Source organism: Petaurus breviceps, unplaced genomic scaffold (genome assembly GCF_028583685.1).
Source record: "Petaurus breviceps papuanus isolate PSGF00001 unplaced genomic scaffold, PetGlider_PUasm1.0 350, whole genome shotgun sequence".
NCBI lineage: Eukaryota > Metazoa > Chordata > Mammalia > Diprotodontia > Petauridae > Petaurus > Petaurus breviceps.
This window is the reverse complement of record NW_027186199.1, coordinates 2,088,145-2,107,243: the sequence shown is the minus strand read 5'-3', so window position 1 is coordinate 2,107,243 and position 19,099 is coordinate 2,088,145. Positions and strand designations below refer to the sequence as shown.

The 19,099-nt window shown below is 41.5% G+C and overlaps 1 protein-coding gene across 1 annotated transcript; it reads left to right on the top strand.

Moving 5' to 3' along the window:
* Positions 1-140: 140 nt before the first annotated feature.
* Positions 141-1,637, top strand: CCDC166 (coiled-coil domain containing 166). Its single transcript, XM_069096977.1, has 2 exons — positions 141-614; positions 912-1,637. The coding sequence occupies exons 1-2, from the start codon at positions 141-143 to the stop codon at positions 1,635-1,637; spliced, it is 1,200 nt and encodes a 399-aa protein (XP_068953078.1).
* The last annotated feature ends 17,462 nt before the right edge of the window (positions 1,638-19,099 follow it).

Sequence of the window (19,099 nt, the reverse complement as noted above, 5' to 3'; positions counted from 1 at the left end):
GTGGGATGACCCCAAGAGCACAGAGTAACTGGGGGATGATCCTAGAAGGATGGATATGATAACCCCAGGGCACGAGGGAGTGGGCAGAATGACCTGGGCAGTGCTCCTGAGGTCCTACATATCCCCACAGGCCCCAACCCATGGCCTCAAAGAAGAAGAGTGGGGGCTCAGGCCGCCGGGGAGCAGGGGGCACGGGAGGCACAGGGGGTACAGGGGGCACAGGCATCGATGGCACGGAGACGGTGGTGCTGTCGGATCGCTACCAGTTTCTGCAGCGGGAGTTTGCAGCATTGACTGAGCAGCTAGATTCCTATGAGAAACGTGTGCAGAATGTCCTATGGGAGAATGATTTCCTGGACCGAGAAGCTGCCCAGCTACGGGAGGAGAACCGGCAATATGCGTCTTACTTGTCCTTACGAGCCCAGCGCTGCGCCAACTTCATCATCACACTGGATGCACAGAACCGTGCAGACCTGGCCCAGGTGCACTTCCAACAGGAAGAACTCACTGCTCTGTACCAGGGTCGAGAGGGGGCAGTCCGCTCCCAACTCACAGAGATGGAGGCCCGCTCTGCCAAAATGGCATATCAAGTGGAACTGCTACAGCCCTTCAAGGTCAGTGACCCATGGGTGACCAGGGGGATGGAAGGGGGTAACACAGGACCAGGGAAATGGGAGCAGTCCCAGATGAGGGATCAGATAAGGACTCCACAGTGCCTTCAGAGATGGTTTGTAGGCCAACAGACTCCACTGGCCTTCCCCCCATACACTTGTCTGTCCCCTTAACCTCAGAGATGTTGGCTCAAAGGTCTGGATGTGTGATAACCTATATAAAACCTAGGGGATTGCACAAAGGGCACTGTCTATGTCAGCACCTTGGGGCTGATCCTGTGGTCCCCTGGACCCTCCCAGGAACTACAACTGGAGCAGCTGGCCAGGATCAAAACCCTGGAACGAGAGTTGCTGCACATGCGGGTAGAGCACACTCAGCTGCTGCACCGTGTGAAAGGACGCTTCCTGGAGGACAAAGCTGCCTGTGAGCGCGAGGCCAGGCAGCAGGTGCTGCTGCTGGTGCGCAGGGCAGAGCGTGAAGCCACTCGCTCCCTCCTCATCCACATTCAGTCTATCAAGGCTGAGAACCGGCGTCTCCGGCAAGAGCTCCTGGAGCTCCTGATGAGGACAAAGCTGCTCCATGACACCAGGCAGGAGCTGCTGGAACAGCGGAAGCGGTTACGGCAGGAGCATGAAGATACCAGGGAACTGGCCAAGATCCACAACTGGCTTCGGCGGGGCCCCGGTGGGCCCCCACTTTGGGAGCCGCCGTTCCATGAAATCAGCTCAACTTCACCCTCATCCTTGGTCACGGCTTCCTCACTCATGGCCACCACCTCACCCATGCCCCAGGCCTCACCCATGCCCCAGGCCTCATTAATGCTCCACACCTCCCCTGTGCCCCCAGCCTCACCCATTCCCCTACTCTCACCCATTCCCCCAGGCTCACCCATATCCCCAGACTCTTCAGGAAACACAGCAAGAATGCTGGCTGGTAACTCCACCTCATCTGCCCTTATAATCTCCAATACCAAGCCTTCAACTCCAGATGAACCTCACAAGGTTCCTCCTCAGGCCTCTTCATAGAGCCATGGCTTCCCATGATGAGTCCATGAGAATGGGATCAAAGGCAGGCCCCTGATCAGGGCCCTAGGAGCTAGAGGTTGGGGGGAAGGGGGAAGCAAGAAAGGGAAAGTTTCTAATAAAAGTCGATGTCATGTCCTCTGTCCTGCCTCTATGATCATCTATGTATGACCTTCAGCAACTTGCTGCCCTTCTCTGAGCCTGTTTCCTCATCAGCAACAAGATGGAAGTGGGCCAAATCATCCAGCTCTAACATTCTATGATTCCAGGCTTATTCTTTGTTCATTTATTTACTGATGTATTCATAATGTGGATTGGCAGCTAGCGGGGCCAGTAGATAGAGGGCTCCACCCAGAGTCAGGGAGACCTGAGGTCAAATGTGGCCTCAGATATGACTAGCTGTGTGACCATGGTCAAGTCAATCAATTGCTATCTGCCTCACTTTCCTAACATGTAAAATGGGGATAATAATGGCACCTGCCTGCAGAGTTGTTGTAAGAATCAAATAGGATAATAATTTGTAAAAAAAAAAAAAAAAACCAACAACATTTAACAGTACCTGGCACACAGTAGGTACTATATAAAAGCTTATTCTCTTCCCCCTTTCCAGCGAGCCAAAAAAAAAAATATGGGACAGTTGGTGTGGGTTCAGTGTGCACCATTTGCCATAGAATCCGACATCTGTTTATTTCTCTGCTCTCTGCAACCTACAGAAAAGTAGGTTATCAATTAATTGGTTAATGAACTAGGAAGGTAATGGAATATATAACTTGGGCACTATCCTCTAGCCACTACCCAAAGGCTTTCATTTAACCTGGTGTTCAGAGAAGATGTGCAGGTTTTCCCAAAGACCTCAAAATTTCCACTGCTCATCAAAAGTCTTTCAGTCTACCAACTTGTAGATTTTTTTTTCTTCTCCCAGTGATACAGCCCCAATTAAATATCGGTCTATCAGGGCAGCTAGGTGGTGCAATGAATACAGCACCAGCCCTGGAGTCAGGAGAACCTGAGTTCAAATCCAGCCTCAGAAACTTAACACTTACTAGTCATGAGACCTTGGGCAAGTCACTTAACCCCAATTGCCCTGCCTTTCCCCCTCCAAAAAAAAAAAAGATTAAATATTGGTCTATGGATATGGAATAAGAAAATGGTAAGTTGCTCTGAAATGTTAAAATTAAAGAAACATCAATGTTTCTGCCCCCACCCAACATTTAGGACATCTCCTGTTCTCATTGATTTCATAGTACTCAAATTTTGACATTTTTAATAGTCATATGATTTATTCAAACAAAGGAAATTAAATGTCTAAATTAAAAGAACTATCAGGCCCAACCTTTCCCCAAAATCTTCTACCCATTCATGTTACTGGATATATGAAAAGAAGAGGAAAAGTTGCACACCTGGAATGCCAGCATTTAACTCAAAAGGTAAAAGGGCACAAGAGAAAGACATGCCTTCCTCCCCCTCACACAACTAATTATTCCTCTTAACTCTATGATAGCAGTCCACCCCAGCACTCTGGAACATGCTCCAACAGCAATACTCCCCATAAATCTTGGCCCACAACTTCAATCTCCACGCCAGATCCTGACCTCAGTTCTGGCTGGTGTCAGGCATAGCAGTTAGCATCTCAGAGGCCAATGAAATAGCAGCAGTCATAGTGCCATTACTTGCTGCCACTAGCTGTTCTCCCTTTTCCTTCCTCCCCTCCCTTCCTCTCTCCTTTCCTTCTCTATCTCCCTTCATCTCTTTTTCCTCTCTGTCTCTGTCTCTCTCTCTCTGTCTCTCTCTTTCTGTCTCTGTCTCTCTCTCTCTCTGTCTCTCTCCTCTCTTTTTCTCTCCCTCTAAACTCTCTCCCCTAAATTGAACCCTAATGGGAAAAAAAAGTCAGTTCAACCATATGGAAAGATTCATATGGAATTGAAGACCAACAGCCTCTCCCCATGAACAGCCCAGGAGTAAGTTGCAAGTTTGTATGAATCATCTCACCCTTTCTCCTAATTTCTTAGCTTCATCATAGTCCCAGAATTGTGATTAAGCAATCCTGCTTTCATGTCTTGAAGACTCTGTTTCTTCTGTGCCTGCCTTCAGAGTCCCTCAGACTCCCATAGAAATATAACACATTAAGAGTCCTGATGCAAGGTCATGGGTTAAGTATGTGAGTCTGCACCTAATTATGAAAGCTTGGGCTACTTTCTCTAAACTTTACTTTCCTCATCCATAAACTTAAGAAGTTGGGATAAGTGATCTATAATGTCCCTTTCATCTCTAGAGAGTATGATTATTCTTAAGTTACATATTCTTAAATTACAGCCCTCCATGTCCACCTGCTTCCTCTGTATTAGATCTTCCTTTCACACCTCGTTTTTATAATATGGAGGCCTATATGATGCAAGGATGTCCACTCCTTCCGCTATTATTTGATATGGTTTTGGAAATGATGGCAACAGCAATAAGACTAGAGAACAAAGTAAAGGCATAAAGATGGGTAAAGAGGAGATAAAACTATCCTCATGTGCTGATGATATGATGGTATGTTTGGAAACTCCTAGGAAGTCAGCAAAGATACTAATTGAGAGAATTAATTGCTTCAGCAAAGTCACAGGCTGTAAAATAAAACCTCAAAAATCAACTGCATTTCTATATAATACTAAAACCCAAGAAGCAATAATTGAAAGGAAAATACTATTTCAAATTACCACAAAATATATAAAATATCTAGGAGTCAGTCTACCAAAGCACAAAAAAAAAAAAAAAAAAGACTTGTATTGGTTCAATAACAAAGTGCTCCTTTTAAAAAATAATTTATTTTATTTTTTTCATCAAACAAAACAAGCATTTCCATAAGAAAACAATAAAAAGGATGAGTGAACATGAAACTGAAAATCTACCATATACAACTTGCTATTTCCTGCAAATATATGATGAAGTTATCATGTAAATTTCTCTTTTTCTTCCCTCTTCCCCCCCCATATGGTTATATATATGCAAATAGGTTATATATCTATAAAATTATTCTACACATACTCCTATCAGTTCTTTCTCTGGATGCAGATGATGTCTTTCTTCATATGTTCTTTATTTTTAATTTGTGTATTTTATAATAGTCAAAATTACTTAGTTGCTCAAAGTTGTTCTTAAAACAACATTGCTTTTCATGTATATAACGTTCTCTCGATTCTGTTCACTTCACTCTTCATCATTTTATGCAAGTTTTTTCATTCCTTTCTAAAGTCATTGAGCTCATCATTTCTTATGGCACAGCAGTATTCCATCATAAACATATACCACAACTTGTTCAGCTATTCTCCAATTGATAGGGATCCCCACAATTTCCAGTTCTTTGCCACCACAGAGAGAGCTGCTATAAACATCCCAATTACATTCAAAGTTATAATTACTATTTGTGAATTTCTCTGCATCTTATTTTTACTCACTATTTTCTTTCTGAGCCCCTTTTTTAACGCTATCCCTGTTACCTTATCTTCTCCCCCCCACTTCATCCACCCCTCCAAAAGTCCCCTGATCCCCTCCCCTCATCTCTCCAAACTCAATCCAAACACCCCTCCAAAAATCCTCCCCATTCTCCCAAATCCCAATCCACACAACCCTCTAAAAATCTCTCCCCCACTTTTCTCATCTCTATCCCCCAGTTTTCTCATCTCTCTAACATGTTCAGAAGACTTCTACACCCTTCCAGATATACAAATTGTTTCCTCTTCAATCCAGATGAGAGTGAGAGTCCAACATTGCCAGCCCTCCACTTCCACCTGCTTCCTCTGTATTAGTTCTTCCTTTCACACCTCATTTTTATAATATAATTGCTCCCTTTTGCCTTTTCCTGCCTAATTTTGTTTCTTAGAATCACTCCATCATACATAACTCAGCCCCAACCTTTTTTTCAAACTATTTTAGTAATTATGACAGTTTTAAAAATACTTATAACATTTTCATATATACAATAGGTAAATAGTTTGACCTGAATGCGTGCCTTATAATTAGTCTTTAATGTTTTCCTTATATGCCTCCTGGATCTTTTATATTGCATTTTGCATTGAGTTTTTGTTAAAAATACCTAAAAGTCTTTCAGTTCATCAAATGTCTGTTTTTTTTTTTCATTCAGAATTATACTCAGTTTTGCTGAGTAAGTTATTCTTGGACACAACTCTTTTGCTCTTTGAAATACAATGCTCCAAAAAAAAATTTTTTTTTAAAGAAATGAAATACAATGTTCCAAGATCCATGGTCTTTTAGAACAGAATCTGCTAGGTCTTGTGAAATCCTGACTATTTCTCCAGTATTTAAGGTGTTGCTTTGTTGTTGTTTTTGCTTGCAGTATTTTCTCCTTGACCTGGGATTTTTGAAAGTTGGCTCTGATATTACAGTAAATTTTCCTTCTGGGATCTCTTTCAGGTGGTGAACAATATATTTTTCTTCTGCTTTAGCCTCTTGTTCTAGAACTTCAGGGCAATTTTCCTAAATAATTTCTTGCAATAGCATATCCAGTTTCTTTTTTTGTAATCGTAACTTTCAGGTAGTCCAACAATTCTTATATTGTCTCTCCTTGATCTGTTTTCTAATGAGATGTTTCAGATTCTCTCTTGTTTTTTCTAGTTTTTTTAGTTTTACTATTTCCTGGTGTCTTATAAAACATTCAATTCCTCTTATCCAACTCTGGTTTTTAAGGAGGAATTTTCTGTTTTTCCAGTTGGTTAATTTTCTTTTCATAATTTTCTTGGATTGCTTTTTTCCCCTAATTTTTCCTCAATCTCTCTTATTTGAGTTTTTAATTCCTTTTTAAGTTCTTTCAAGAATTCTTTCAGGGCTTGTGACCATTTGATGCTACTCTTTAGGGTAGGAGTGGCTTTTTTTAACTTCCCTATCTTTCTTGAATAACCCAGATCCTCTTTTACACCAAAGTAGCTATCTATGGTTGGGTTCTTTTTCCTTTGCTTAATAATTTTATTTTGTTTTATTTTATTTTTAGTGTCTTATTATTATAATCAGTTTTTAATCCCAAATTGTGGATAATGTTATCCTAGATCTCAGGTCCTCCTTACTGTTATTTTCTGAATTCTGTCTGGGGGTTCAACTTCAAGGACTCTTCTCCCCTAAGTCCCAGCCATACTATCCCCAAAATATTCTTTTTTTTTTTTTGCTTTTTGGAAGGTTAAGTGACTTGGGGTTAAGTGACTTTGGGGTTAAGTGACTTGCCCAAGGTCACACAGCTAGCTTTTTTGTGTTAAGTGTCTGAGGCCAGATTTGAACTCAGGTCCTCCTGACTCCATGGCTGGTGCTCTTTTCAATTCTCCACCTAGCCACCCCTCCCCAAAATATTCTTACTCCCTGTGGTACTGTACTCACCAGACATGTGCTCATTCCTCCACACCCATAGCCACAGCCCAGGATCATTTATGATCAGCACTGCTAGGCTTGGTTTCTGAAAACATTTGGGGGGGAGGAGGGAATTGTCTTTCAATTTTCTCCCACTTAGTCTTCTGCTGCTCTTTATGAGATAAAAGTTTGTGAAGTAAAATTTCTTGAGGCCCAGTCTGCTTCCCAAAGGGTCTGCCCTCAGGGCCTACTGTTTGCCAATTCGGGGGAGTCAACCTGGAGGTATTTACACTTCACTTGGGCCAAACCTCAGCCCCCCCCCCAGTTCCTGCCTTTTCTGAGGTCCTCTCAAGCTATCTTAAAAGAACAAGTACTTTGACCCTTTATTTTTGCTGCTCTACATTCATTTCATGGTGATTTCCTGTCTGTTTGTGAAGGAAATCTGGAGAGCCTGGAAATGTCTTCCTTACTCCACCATCTTCCCAGAATGTCCTTTTCCAAAGTACTCCTTGAAGAAATAAAGAACAGAAGAAGAAATAAACAGCTAGAGGAATAGTCAGTGTTCATGGCTAGGCTATGCCAATATAATAAAAATGTCAATACCATCATAGCTAATTAACATTGTTAGCCCTTTATTAATCCATTTACCAAGGAGATGCTTTATAGAAGTTGATTTTTTAAAAAGATAGCATGCTTCCATGGATGATAGCAGTCCATCCCCAGCACTCTGGAACCCCCTATAGTCTCTGATCAAGCTTATGCTTTGCAGGGAGTTTCTACCTATGACTGCAGGGGCACTGAAAGGGTATAAATTATGGATTCATTTTCCATATAGAATATGGTTAAGGAGTAGTGACAGAATCACAGCACACTGTGACAAATTATTTTAGTTCTCACCTCCTAACAACCTTTAATGTCAATCAGTCAATTAGCTATGTGCCAGGCATTGTTCTAAGTGCTGGGAATGCAAAGAAAGGCAAAAAAAAAAAAAAAAAGCCCCTGTTATCAAGAAGCTCACAATCTAATGAAGGAGACAAGATGAAAACAGTTACATGCAAACAAGATACATACAGGATAAATTGAAGATAACCTCAGAGGAACGACACTAAACAAGAAAAGAAGGAAAGAGAAAGACATCTCACAGGACTTTAACTGAGACTTGAAGGAAGCCAATTAACCAGGAGGCAGAGATGAAGAGGGAGAGAGTTACAGGCATGGGGGACATCCAATGAAAATGCATATTCAAGAAATGGCAAGAACATCAATATCAATGGATCACAGAGTATATGGAGGGGGATGTGGTATAAGAAAACTAAAAATGTACGAAAAGGTCAAGTTATGAAGTGCTTTTAAAGTCAAACAGAGAGTTTTATATTTGATCCTGGAGGGAATGGGGAACCACTGAAGTTTATTAAATAAAGGGGTAGTTGGAATTGTTCTCTTCTGTTCAGTTACTACCTCCAAATCTCAAATTCCAACTCCCTATCCCTATATAGACCCCACAGCACATTTATCTATCTGTATACCAATCCAAGCAGACTTCCCATCACACCAAAGGTGTCCAAAGCTCATTCATGATATAGGTGTGTTCTCATCTGATAAATATACCAGAGCTAAGTGGAGTGGAGACTAGAAGACACCTAGTTAACCCATATATGTTCTCATCCTATAAATGTCTCGGGGTGTGGGATCTTATCACTTACTTTAAATGGGGTGGGATGATTGTCTAGGCTGACCACCCCCACCCTTACATTAAAAAAATTTTAAATAAATTAAAGGTGACTAATTAATGACTGGGACTTCTTGACAGAGTTGAGAGAACCATTTAGGAAGCGGGTATGAAGAGAACAAACCAGGACTGGGAGGAGAGGGGGAGAGGGGTCATCCAGAACTTAAACGGAAAACCATAAATAGCTACAGTGATCAAGGAGGATCCAACTGGGTGAGCTGCAAGACTTTGCCCCTCCACCCTCATTATACTTAGAGAACTGTCAAAAGGCCTCCACTCCCTCACTCGTGTAGAAGTACATGGGGAAATTCCTAGTCTAGAACAAAGGGGCAACGAAGAGAAAACAAAACAAGCTCAGCTTGCATCCCTGTGAGAATGAGTGTGTATTCAACTTTCCTTTTTAATTTTACTTAAATTGTAGTAACCATATGTTGCAAACTTGAATTCTTTGGCACAATGAGGGTCATGGGAGGGGGGGTAGTAGGGAAGGTGAGACAGATAATTATTTCAAAGGAAATGAAGGCTCAATCAAGGTAACCCAAGCTCCCTTAAGATATTTTATTAATTCTCTCCTACAGTTGAATTCTGACTGCTTTTTCTATAGAAAAGCTCAGACTTCATGCTCCCTCTAGTGGACAGAAGGGATATTTCAGTCTATCAAAAGATTGAGAGCTCCATATGTGGAGTCAGAAAAGGAATGGCTCAAGGAGAGTTGCCACCCAGTGGCTAATTCGATTATTATAGTGAGGCTCTCCCAAGTTCCTCACTAGATTTTCATACTACCTTCCTTATGCAGAAGGGAGGCAGCACCAAGCCCACTGTCACATTAATTATACAGAAACTAATTGTCAAAGGCAGGAAATGGCAACAGAATCAGGGACAGAGGCCACTTCAGGCCCCTCCCCACCAAATCTAATTAATGACCTTTTTTTTTTTTTTTAGCACATTCCACCTAGAAGAATAGATGGAATGCATTCAATAATAGTCCGGATTATTTTAATAGTCCCCTCTGCAACAGTGATTGTCACTTTGAAGATGGCATGTCCTGCTGTGCCTGGACAGAACATTGCAAGGACGATTGTATTTTAGTCATTTTAAAAAAGGAAAATTGCAGCCTACTAGGCCTCTGCAGCCTATGCAAACATTAGGCATCTGTGGACTAATGTAACACTATTTTGACTCTTCCCTACTTGAAGGCCAGGTAGATTAGATTTTACATACACACACACACACACACACACACACACACACACACACACACCCCTAGGTTTGGAAATATCTAAGCTCTCTGGCATGGGCTCCAGGCTCCATGATAATGTTCCTCCAAGTGTAAAGGGTAGTCCCATGCACCCCAGTTCCATTTAGCCACTAACAATCACATTAGCTTTTATACAGAAATATTTACTTCAGAAAGTATAATCACAGCTCTATAAACTTACTCCCCTACATATCCCACTTACATCTCAGTCTTTGGTGAGGGGAAGTGGATTAGGTTAATTTGGCTCTATTCCTATGGAAAACAATCCTAGTTTCAAATCTAACTTCCACCACCCTCAATCCCCCTAGTCCCAGGAACCCTGACTTCCCACAGCTCCTTTGCTGGACTGGTTGGCTGCATGACCCTGCCTGCTCCAAAAGCTCAGACACTGGAAACTGAGGACAAACAACACAGGACAGAAACAAACACCACCAGGGTCATTTCTTGGAGTCAGGGTAAAAGGAGAGCAGAAGAACTTTCCTTCTCCTCCCAACAGTTCAGTCCATGGCATCTGCTGTGGGTGACAGTTGATAAGAATGACTGAAATGGGAGCAGCAGAAAGAATGCAGAAAAGAATGAAGCCAGACCAGCTCAATCTTGCCAGTTATAAAGACAGAGGCAGCCAATCAAAGTAGGCTCTCCACCCACATGGTAGGGGACTAAGAGACTTCCATGTTAGGCAATGTAGACATACTCCAAAGGTTCCTCAAGGGTGCCTCCATTTTAGGCAAAATCAGTATGCCCAGACATACCCTGGTTATATATATATATTTGGGTTATATTAAAGTGAATGTAGATCCAGTAGTTAAAACTCATAGCCTCAAACATCTGTTTGCAAATGCCCAAAGTTTAACAAACAGAATGATCTAGAGGTCTTAACACAAAAATGCAAATTTCACCACACAGATATAGTTGAGACTTGGTGGGATGAAGCCCATCACCATAATAAGATTCTGTGTGGGTACAACTTCTTCACAAGAAACAAGACAGGTAAAAAAAATGCATTTACATTAGAAAATGTAAGAACCAGAGCAGGGAAGAATGGTGGGGGGCATTGGAATAAAGGTAAATGAATAAATAACAGAAAGAATGTCATCAGCTTGGTATGCTACAGAGCAAAAGAGGACACATAAGGAGTTTGAGAAACAGATCACAAGCCCAGTATAAGAGGTAGATATGGTAAGTGATGGCAGAGTCAAGTTATCCAGGCATCTGCTGGAACTCTCTGCCAAAAGTAACTGATAACTTTTTTAAAACTTTATTTCCTTTTATTTTTATATCATATACATTTCTGAATATATCTTTTCCTCCTCGTCTACCCATTAAGGTTTCCTTTGTAACCAAGATTTTAAAAAGGATATTTTAACAAAAACAATCAATAGATCTGCCACATCTCTTTATAATATTAATTGATGTTTTCTGTTTCTTATATCACCAGCATTTACTATGTATTCCTCCCTCCCCCCAGTCAAACTCTACACCCATAGGCCTCTACTTCTCCAATGAAAGGAGAACAATAAGCTAATAGCTTATTGACATGACTTAATAATAATTTCATCCTTCAAAGGACGGAGGAACCTACAAGGGGGAATTGTATTCTGGATCTGACTAACAGGGGAAAACTGATAACTGGGATGGAAATTATGGGAACCTGAGGAGTAAATGACTACTGTTTCCTAGAGTTGGTGGTAGAGAAGAAGAAAGTCGGTCATAGTCAGGTATGAGCCCTAGATTTTTAGGAAAATATATTTCAAAGAGTTCAGATGAAGAATAGATCAGATACCATGGACTAAAGTTATTTACTGAAAGTCAGTTGAGCATGGATGAAAAACTCTCAGAAATGAAATTCTGACATCACAAAAGGAAACAATTCTGATGAAAGAAAAAATGGGAGTTGTCTAAAGGACACAATATGAATACACAGAGAACTCACCAACTTCCTCAGATTTTTTTAAAAGTACATACAGAATATAAGAACAAGATAAGGTAATGAGATAAATACAAAAGCTTAGTACAATTCTATAAGACATGTGCCTAAACAGTCAATGTTGGAGGGGTTGTGGGAAGATAGGCACACTACTAATATATTGTTGGTAGAGCTTTGAAATGGTCCAATCATTTTAGAAGGTAAATTATGCAAATAAAGTGACCAAACGTTCCATACCCTTTGAACTAGAGACTCCATTATTGGGCTTATACCCCAAGGAAATAATTGATAAGAAAAAGTCACCTATATTCTGAAATATTTAGAGCAGCACTTTTTGTGAAAGTTGAGAATTGGAAACAAAGTCAGAGAATGGTGTAGCAGCAAGCACCCCAAGCGTGTGGCTGCCAATACAGGTTCTTGGATCTGCTTTGTTAAAGGAAAGCAACTAAAAATGGGTTAACAAGCTTACTTTAATCAGTCAAACATATATCGTTTACCTAGTTCAGGGGAAAAAGGTCAGCACCCCGAACTTCAGAGTATACAGACAGAATTATCAAGACAGAGAAACAGCTCAAGTAGACAGATTTCCAAACTGTCCAACCATTACATCCATACCAAATCAACATCTGGGTTTTTCAAAGCCGGGGGGCTCTCAACAAAGGCTTCCCAGAGTCTCATGTGATCAAATCACAGAACACTTCTAAAAGTGAGCCCCAAAACAAAGCCTCAAATCAGGGTTTATATAGCCTTCTCCTGGCTCAGAGAATGTAACAACTTTCTGGACCCACTGGCCAATCAAAAAGTATCTACTGAAAAACAAGCCTCCCACCCCAGGCTCCAAGTGCACTTTAGCCTAGGGGCAGGGAAGATCTTAAAAATTTACATTCACATTACAAATGGTCCAGTAAATTATGGTACACAAATATAATGGAATTCTACTGCCCTGTAAGAAATAATGCTTATGATAAATACTGAAAAGTATGGAAAGATTTACATAAGTTGATGCAGAGCAAAATAAGCAGAGCCAAGAAAACAATACATGCAGTAACTTTGTTGTTTAGTTATTTTCAGTCATGTTCAATGCTTCATGACCCCATTTGGGATTTTCTTGGCAAAGATGCTATAGTGGTTTGCCATTTCCTTCTCCAGTTCCTTTTACATATGAGGAAACTGAGGTAAATAGGGTTAAGTAACTTGCCCAAGGCACACAGTTAATAGGTGTCTGAGGCCAGGATTGAACTCAGAAAGATAAATCTTCCTGACTCCTGGTCCAGTGCTCTATCCACTGTGCCACCTAGCTGCCCCTTACACACAGTAACTACAACAATGTAAATGGAAAGAAAGCACGCGCGCACACACACACACACACATCAAAAGGAAATGTAACAAAAGTATAAGATCAGGCAGGACTCAAATGAAAAGATATGAGAAGACTACCTATACCTCAGTGAAGAAGGAAAGTCCACAGGTGATAAACGTTGCACATGTTTTCAGACTTCTTCAATGTTCTGTTATGTCGATTTTTTCTTTCTCCTCTAAAAGAAAAAATATTATTTATCATATGAAGTGGCTCTCAGGGAGGAGGAGGGGAATGATAGATGTGATGCTATAATGATCTAAGAAACAAAAAAATCAATAAAAATTGTTCAAAAAATAATAAATGCACCTAAAAAGACAAATCTCAGAATGAGATGAGTGTGGCAATGAGAACAAAGGACGACGAAAGTGAGGGAATTTTAAAGTTAAAGTGCAGAAGAGTATCAAACAAAAGTACATCCACTGCTTGGAGTTAACCTAAAGGGAGCATCCAAAGTCAGGAAGCCAGGACTTCCCACACAGGTCAAATGAACATGAACATTTCTGTTTCTGCCACAGCATTCTGTAGGAAAATCCCTCACCATGTTTGCTACAATCAGTTCTTTCACTGGAAAAGTCAACTCTCAAGCCTTCCATCTCTGATTTGTTCTCCTGGATGCACATTCACTCATTCATCCAAATTCAGTGGTCATGGCTGGGGCAATTAAACTATGCCTTGTTCCCTGTTGCCCCTTCCAGGTTTTCCTTCTACCACCATGACTCAGTCACCTCTCCTACCTTGAGGTTTATTCAATATATATTGGTCATCCAATCAAAAGTCTGGTAACCATTGTCTTGATACCCCTCAAATACTCTTCTCCTTTTTTTTTTTATAAGCAATCGGGGTTAAGTAACCTGCTCAAGGTTACACGGCCAGTTATTTCTGGGTGTGGTGCTAAGTATCTGAGCCCGGATTTGATCCACATGTCATCCCGACACTGGAGCCAGTGTTCTTACTCGCTGTGCTACCTGGCCACCCCTCTTCTCCCTTCTTTAATGAGCTTGGTAACTGGCTCAAAGTCTTTCTCTCTTCCTCAACTCCTGCTTTCACACTAAGGAACTACAGCATACATACTTTCCCAACTACTCTAACCTCCTAATTCCTCAATTTACTCATTCCCTGATGAACATCTTCTCACCACCACAAGTATATACATCAAGGGTCATACCCTTAATCTTTTCATCATTCATAAATGTTCCAAGTCTATGTTCACAAACTCTAAAATTCCTTTATCTGATCATAATGAGTTGTCATTTCACCTCTCCCTCTGATTTGCAAAACCACTACAAGTTTATGTTACATAATCTCAAACTAAGAGTTCACCACTGCAAGGCAATCCCTTTACACCTCCCTGCTCTAATAACTATCTCACTTACTACAGTGGCTTCTCCATGCCTTTTCTTCTCTCCTCAAAACTCCCCTAGCTCTCCCTACCCCTACCCTCTCAGCTGAGAACCTTGCTTCATATTTGAGGCATTTTGAAGCAAAAAAAAAAATGTTTTTGATGCCATTAGCAGAGAGCCCCCTTTTTCTCTCTTGTTCCTAACCTCACATCACTCAGATGCCTTCTGTCACTATTTCCTCTTTCACCCTTGTTTCACAAAAAAATGTGGTCTTTCTCCTTGACAAGGATAACCTTTCTATGTGAACAAGTGATCCTATTTCATACCATCTTTCCTGGCAGATTCCCCCACCCTACCTCACCTCATTATCTCTACTCTCTCACTACTGTTCAATCTACTGGATGTATCTACACTGCCAACAAACATGACCATGTCGACACTATTCTCGAAAAACCTTCTCTTGATCCATCCATCCCCACTAGCTATCATTCTATACCTCTCCTTTTATTGGCTAAACTCCTTGTGAAGGCTTTCTACAACAGATGCTTCCACTTCCTTTCTTCTTGCTGTCTTAACTCTATGCAGTCTGACCTTCAACTTCACCATTCCACTGAAACTGCTCTTTCCAAAGTTAGTAATTATTCCAAAATTGCCAAATCTAATGTTCTTTTCTCGATCCTCACCCCACTTGACCTCTCTGCAGCCTTTGATATAATTGATTACCCTCTTTGCCTTGATATTCTCTTCTCTCTTTCATAATACTACTTTCTCCTGGTTACTACCCTCTCCTCTTAGCTATCTGACCACTCCCAACTATTAACTACCTGAACAAGTTACAGCCACTGTTGCAGAGAGAGACATAGACTAGCTAAGAGGGAAAGAGTCTTCCAACGACAGACAAAGTATCAGAAAGAAAGGGACCCCCGTGGCATCGATCTGACTGTATTCTATGAGGAGGAAATGTAAAATGAACAACTAGGTTGAAAATGTCCCAGTGAAGCTTGTGTGAGGGACTTTAATCATCCTATGATTCTTTATTGCTAAGTGTTTCTTTTCTGTGTAGGGTTAAAACTATTTTTCTATATTTGATTCATGTTGGTATTCTGAATGTTGTTTTGTTTGTTTTTACTGTGTCCACCCTATTCCATATCGAAAGGACCCCTTAGACTAGAACCAAAAATATAATTGTTTTGCAAGATCCTGAGGAGGGGAATTGAGGGGAGGTGAGTTGGAGCATGAGGGAACCCAGTTCCCTTATTGAGGAGACAACTATGGGGCAAATAGGAACCATAATGATGTCACTAGATTTTGATCGACTAAGTGTAGAAATTCCCCCCAACAACTTCTTGTTGTTCGGTGGTTTTTCAATCATGTCTAACCCTTTGTGACCCCACTTGGGTTTTTCTTGGTAAAGATACTGGAGTGGTTTGCCATTTCCTTCTCCAGTTCATTTTGCAGATGAGGAAACTGAGGCAAACAGGATTGTGACTTGCCCCGGGTCACACAGCTCAGTGTATGAAGCTGGATTTGAACTTAGAAGGATTAGTCTTCCTGACTCCAGGCACTCTCTCCACTGAACCACTTAGCTGCTGGTCCCAACAACTTAGTGGCCTAATATTAGAAAATCCCTAGACCCTATGCATACATGTGGTAAGGATGATCTCTTCCACTATTTTAACAACTATTTGCTGTCCTTGGATAAAGGACCCTGAAGTTCTGCCTAAAAGGACAATTTTTATAATTGTGAAAGGGTTTGGTCTCTTACCCCTTGAATCTTTTAACCTTTTAACCTTGAATAGGAAATGATTTCTTACTCTGACAATAAATATTGCTAGGTGCATTCCAAATATTTCCCCTTTTTTCCCTTGGGTGATTCCCTCTCTTTCTCTGCCCCTCCCTCTCGTTAAATGCTTTACTAAATAAACTATACTGAGTTATCTCAGAATGCTACTGATTGGCTCTATACTTTAAATGTGCCTGAAAGGTAATAAAAACCAAATATATACCCCAGGAATCTGAATTTGCTTTTAGCAAGAGCAGATTCATTAGTATGCTCATAAAACTCTTTAGTTTCAATCTGGCCTCCTACCTTTGATCCATAGTAATCAGATCACCATTGATGAGGATGCTTCTACCAAGGGGTTGAGAGAATTCTCAACACAGACAGTCCTAGAGTAATGAACCCAGAGTAAACTGTGAGGGCAGATATAGGACAGGGATTGGAGAAAGTCTCTAGTCCCTCTGCCTGCTAGAACAGTATGAAAGAACTCAAAAATAATCTCAGTGGCAGAAAGGAACAAATGAAAGCATCTTATGGCACTTCTCTTTCCTACTAGTCTGATACCTTAAATATGGCAATGTCAGAATTGTAGAATTTCAGAGTTGAAAGGAAACAACACATTGGACAACTAGTTCAACCCATACCACCCCATCCCTGCCCAAATCCCTACTACAACACATAAGATAAGTGATCATCCAAACTCTGCTTGAAGACATCCAATGAAGAGGAACCCTCTCCCTCCAGAAGCAGCCCATTCCACTGATGCAAAGCTTTAATGATTGGGTTGTTTTTTTCCTGAAAAGCCTAAATTTGTCTCTGCAACTTCCAACCCCAGCTGCTGATTCTTCCCTCATAGGAATGAATAATTGGAAAAGCACTAACTATGTGCAAAGCACTTTCTTAATTTCTGAAGATAATAGACACAAAAAAGTATGACAGAATTTTCAAGAGCTTACATTGAAACAGAGGACTAGACATATAAGTTTCAGCTGCAAGGCAAGTAGAAAAGCCCCATGAGTGTTATGGTCCCTGGCAAAGCATAGGGTAAAGCATCTTTGTTAATGTCTGATCATTTTTGTTTCTGATGAACGATTTCATGATGCCAAGGACTTTGATGGAGATAACTTCTCTTCTGGGTGTCCAGTAGCTGTGATTGCTGAGGAGAAAGGGGCTGTAGTACTCAGAGAAGCAATTGCCAGGTCACACACTCACAAGAACTGCTTCCCAAGATGATCATGGTTGCAGTGGTAGTAGGAGTAGTGGTAGGCCCCTTCTCTACAAGAATCATTCCTCTCAATGATGGCTAGAATTCTGAGAATGCTGATGGTCTTAGGGGCACAGCTATTGCCAGGGTCATGGACTATCTCCAGGCTCCAAGGGGCAGTGGCAGTCAAAATAGTGGAGGGGATTTGACTTGACAGGCACATGCTTTCTCTTGTCTCTCCCTCAGGCTGGCTTACTGGTTCAGCTAGCTGGCTTACCTGACTCTAGATGACAGTTGGTTGGCAATTGGTAGGGACAGCTGACCCCTTCTCCAGAGGAATTGTTTCCCATTATAATGGCTATGGAAGTTGAGATGGACACAAGACCTGCAACAGTCTCGAGGTACTGCTACTCCCAATGCTCCTGGGCTTACTTGTCTGACAGTGGCAGTTAGTATTGGTGATGATGAGGAAAATGTGCTTCTTCTCCACAGTGATTGCTCTTCCCAATGAACCCAGAAGACCTGGGCTCAAGTCTTGCTGACAGCATATCCTGGCTGTATGACCAGGACATGGTTTGTCCTTCGCTCTCAAAGAGAACAATGACATCAGGGAGATGATGACATGACTTGCTATTGACTTTGATTTGAGTGAGGGAGAGCTGTGCAAAGTCACCAGCCTCATTTTCTCCTCCAGAACCATCTGGACTCCATCTGTCATCACATTTGGGAAACTAATGAAACATCGATTTTTTTACTAAAATCTAGGTGAACTATAACCAGTCAGTCAATATGCAGTCATTAATTTACTAGTTTAATAACCTTGCCAAAAGTGGCACAGCGGATAGAGCCCTAAGCCCAGAATCAGAAAGACCTAAATTCAAATACAGCTTCAGATACTTAAAAGCTCTGTGACCTTGGGCAAGTCACTTAACCTCTGTTTGCCTTTCCTCAACTGTGAAATGGGGATAATAATAGTCCCTACCTCCAAGGGTTGTTGTGAGGATTAAAGCACTTATTACAGTGCCTTGCACACAATAGATACCATATAAATGCTAGTTGCTATTATTATTATTAAAAGGAAATAAGGTTAACCTGCCATGCTCTGATGACTCTTGGTCACCTGTTCGCGTGCACTCATGCGTGCCTGCGCAAGCATGCCGACCTGGACACAATACATACACACCTATGACCTGGCCCTCTCTTGTCATTCTCTGGGTCTCACTCTCCTCCTCTGTGAGCCCTCCAGCCCTCACTTTTTTGAGTCTGAGATACCGTATATAGGTAAGGACGGGGTAACGAATCAACAAACTGAGGCTGCAGGAATAAAAGAAACCAATTCGTGAGGAAAAAGAAAAGAATGAAACTCTCAGTCACCTCCATCCCACACCTTGGGGCTTAGTAAGCGGCGGGAGAAGAAAGTTGGGGGCAGAGGGCGTGGCCACGAGCGCGGGAGGGGGAGGCAGAGCCAGGGTGACTGGGCGGGGCTGACCACAGGCCACGCCCTCGGAGGCGTGCCCCGGAGTTCCCGGAAGT

Excerpts from the sequence above, each read along its gene's own strand:
- CCDC166 (XM_069096977.1), top strand. The coding sequence starts at position 141 with ATGGCCTCAAAGAAGAAGAGTGGGGGCTCAGGCCGCCGGGGAGCAGGG. Across the intron at positions 615-911 it reads AACTGCTACAGCCCTTCAAG|GAACTACAACTGGAGCAGCT; the intron begins GTCAGTGACCCA and ends GGACCCTCCCAG.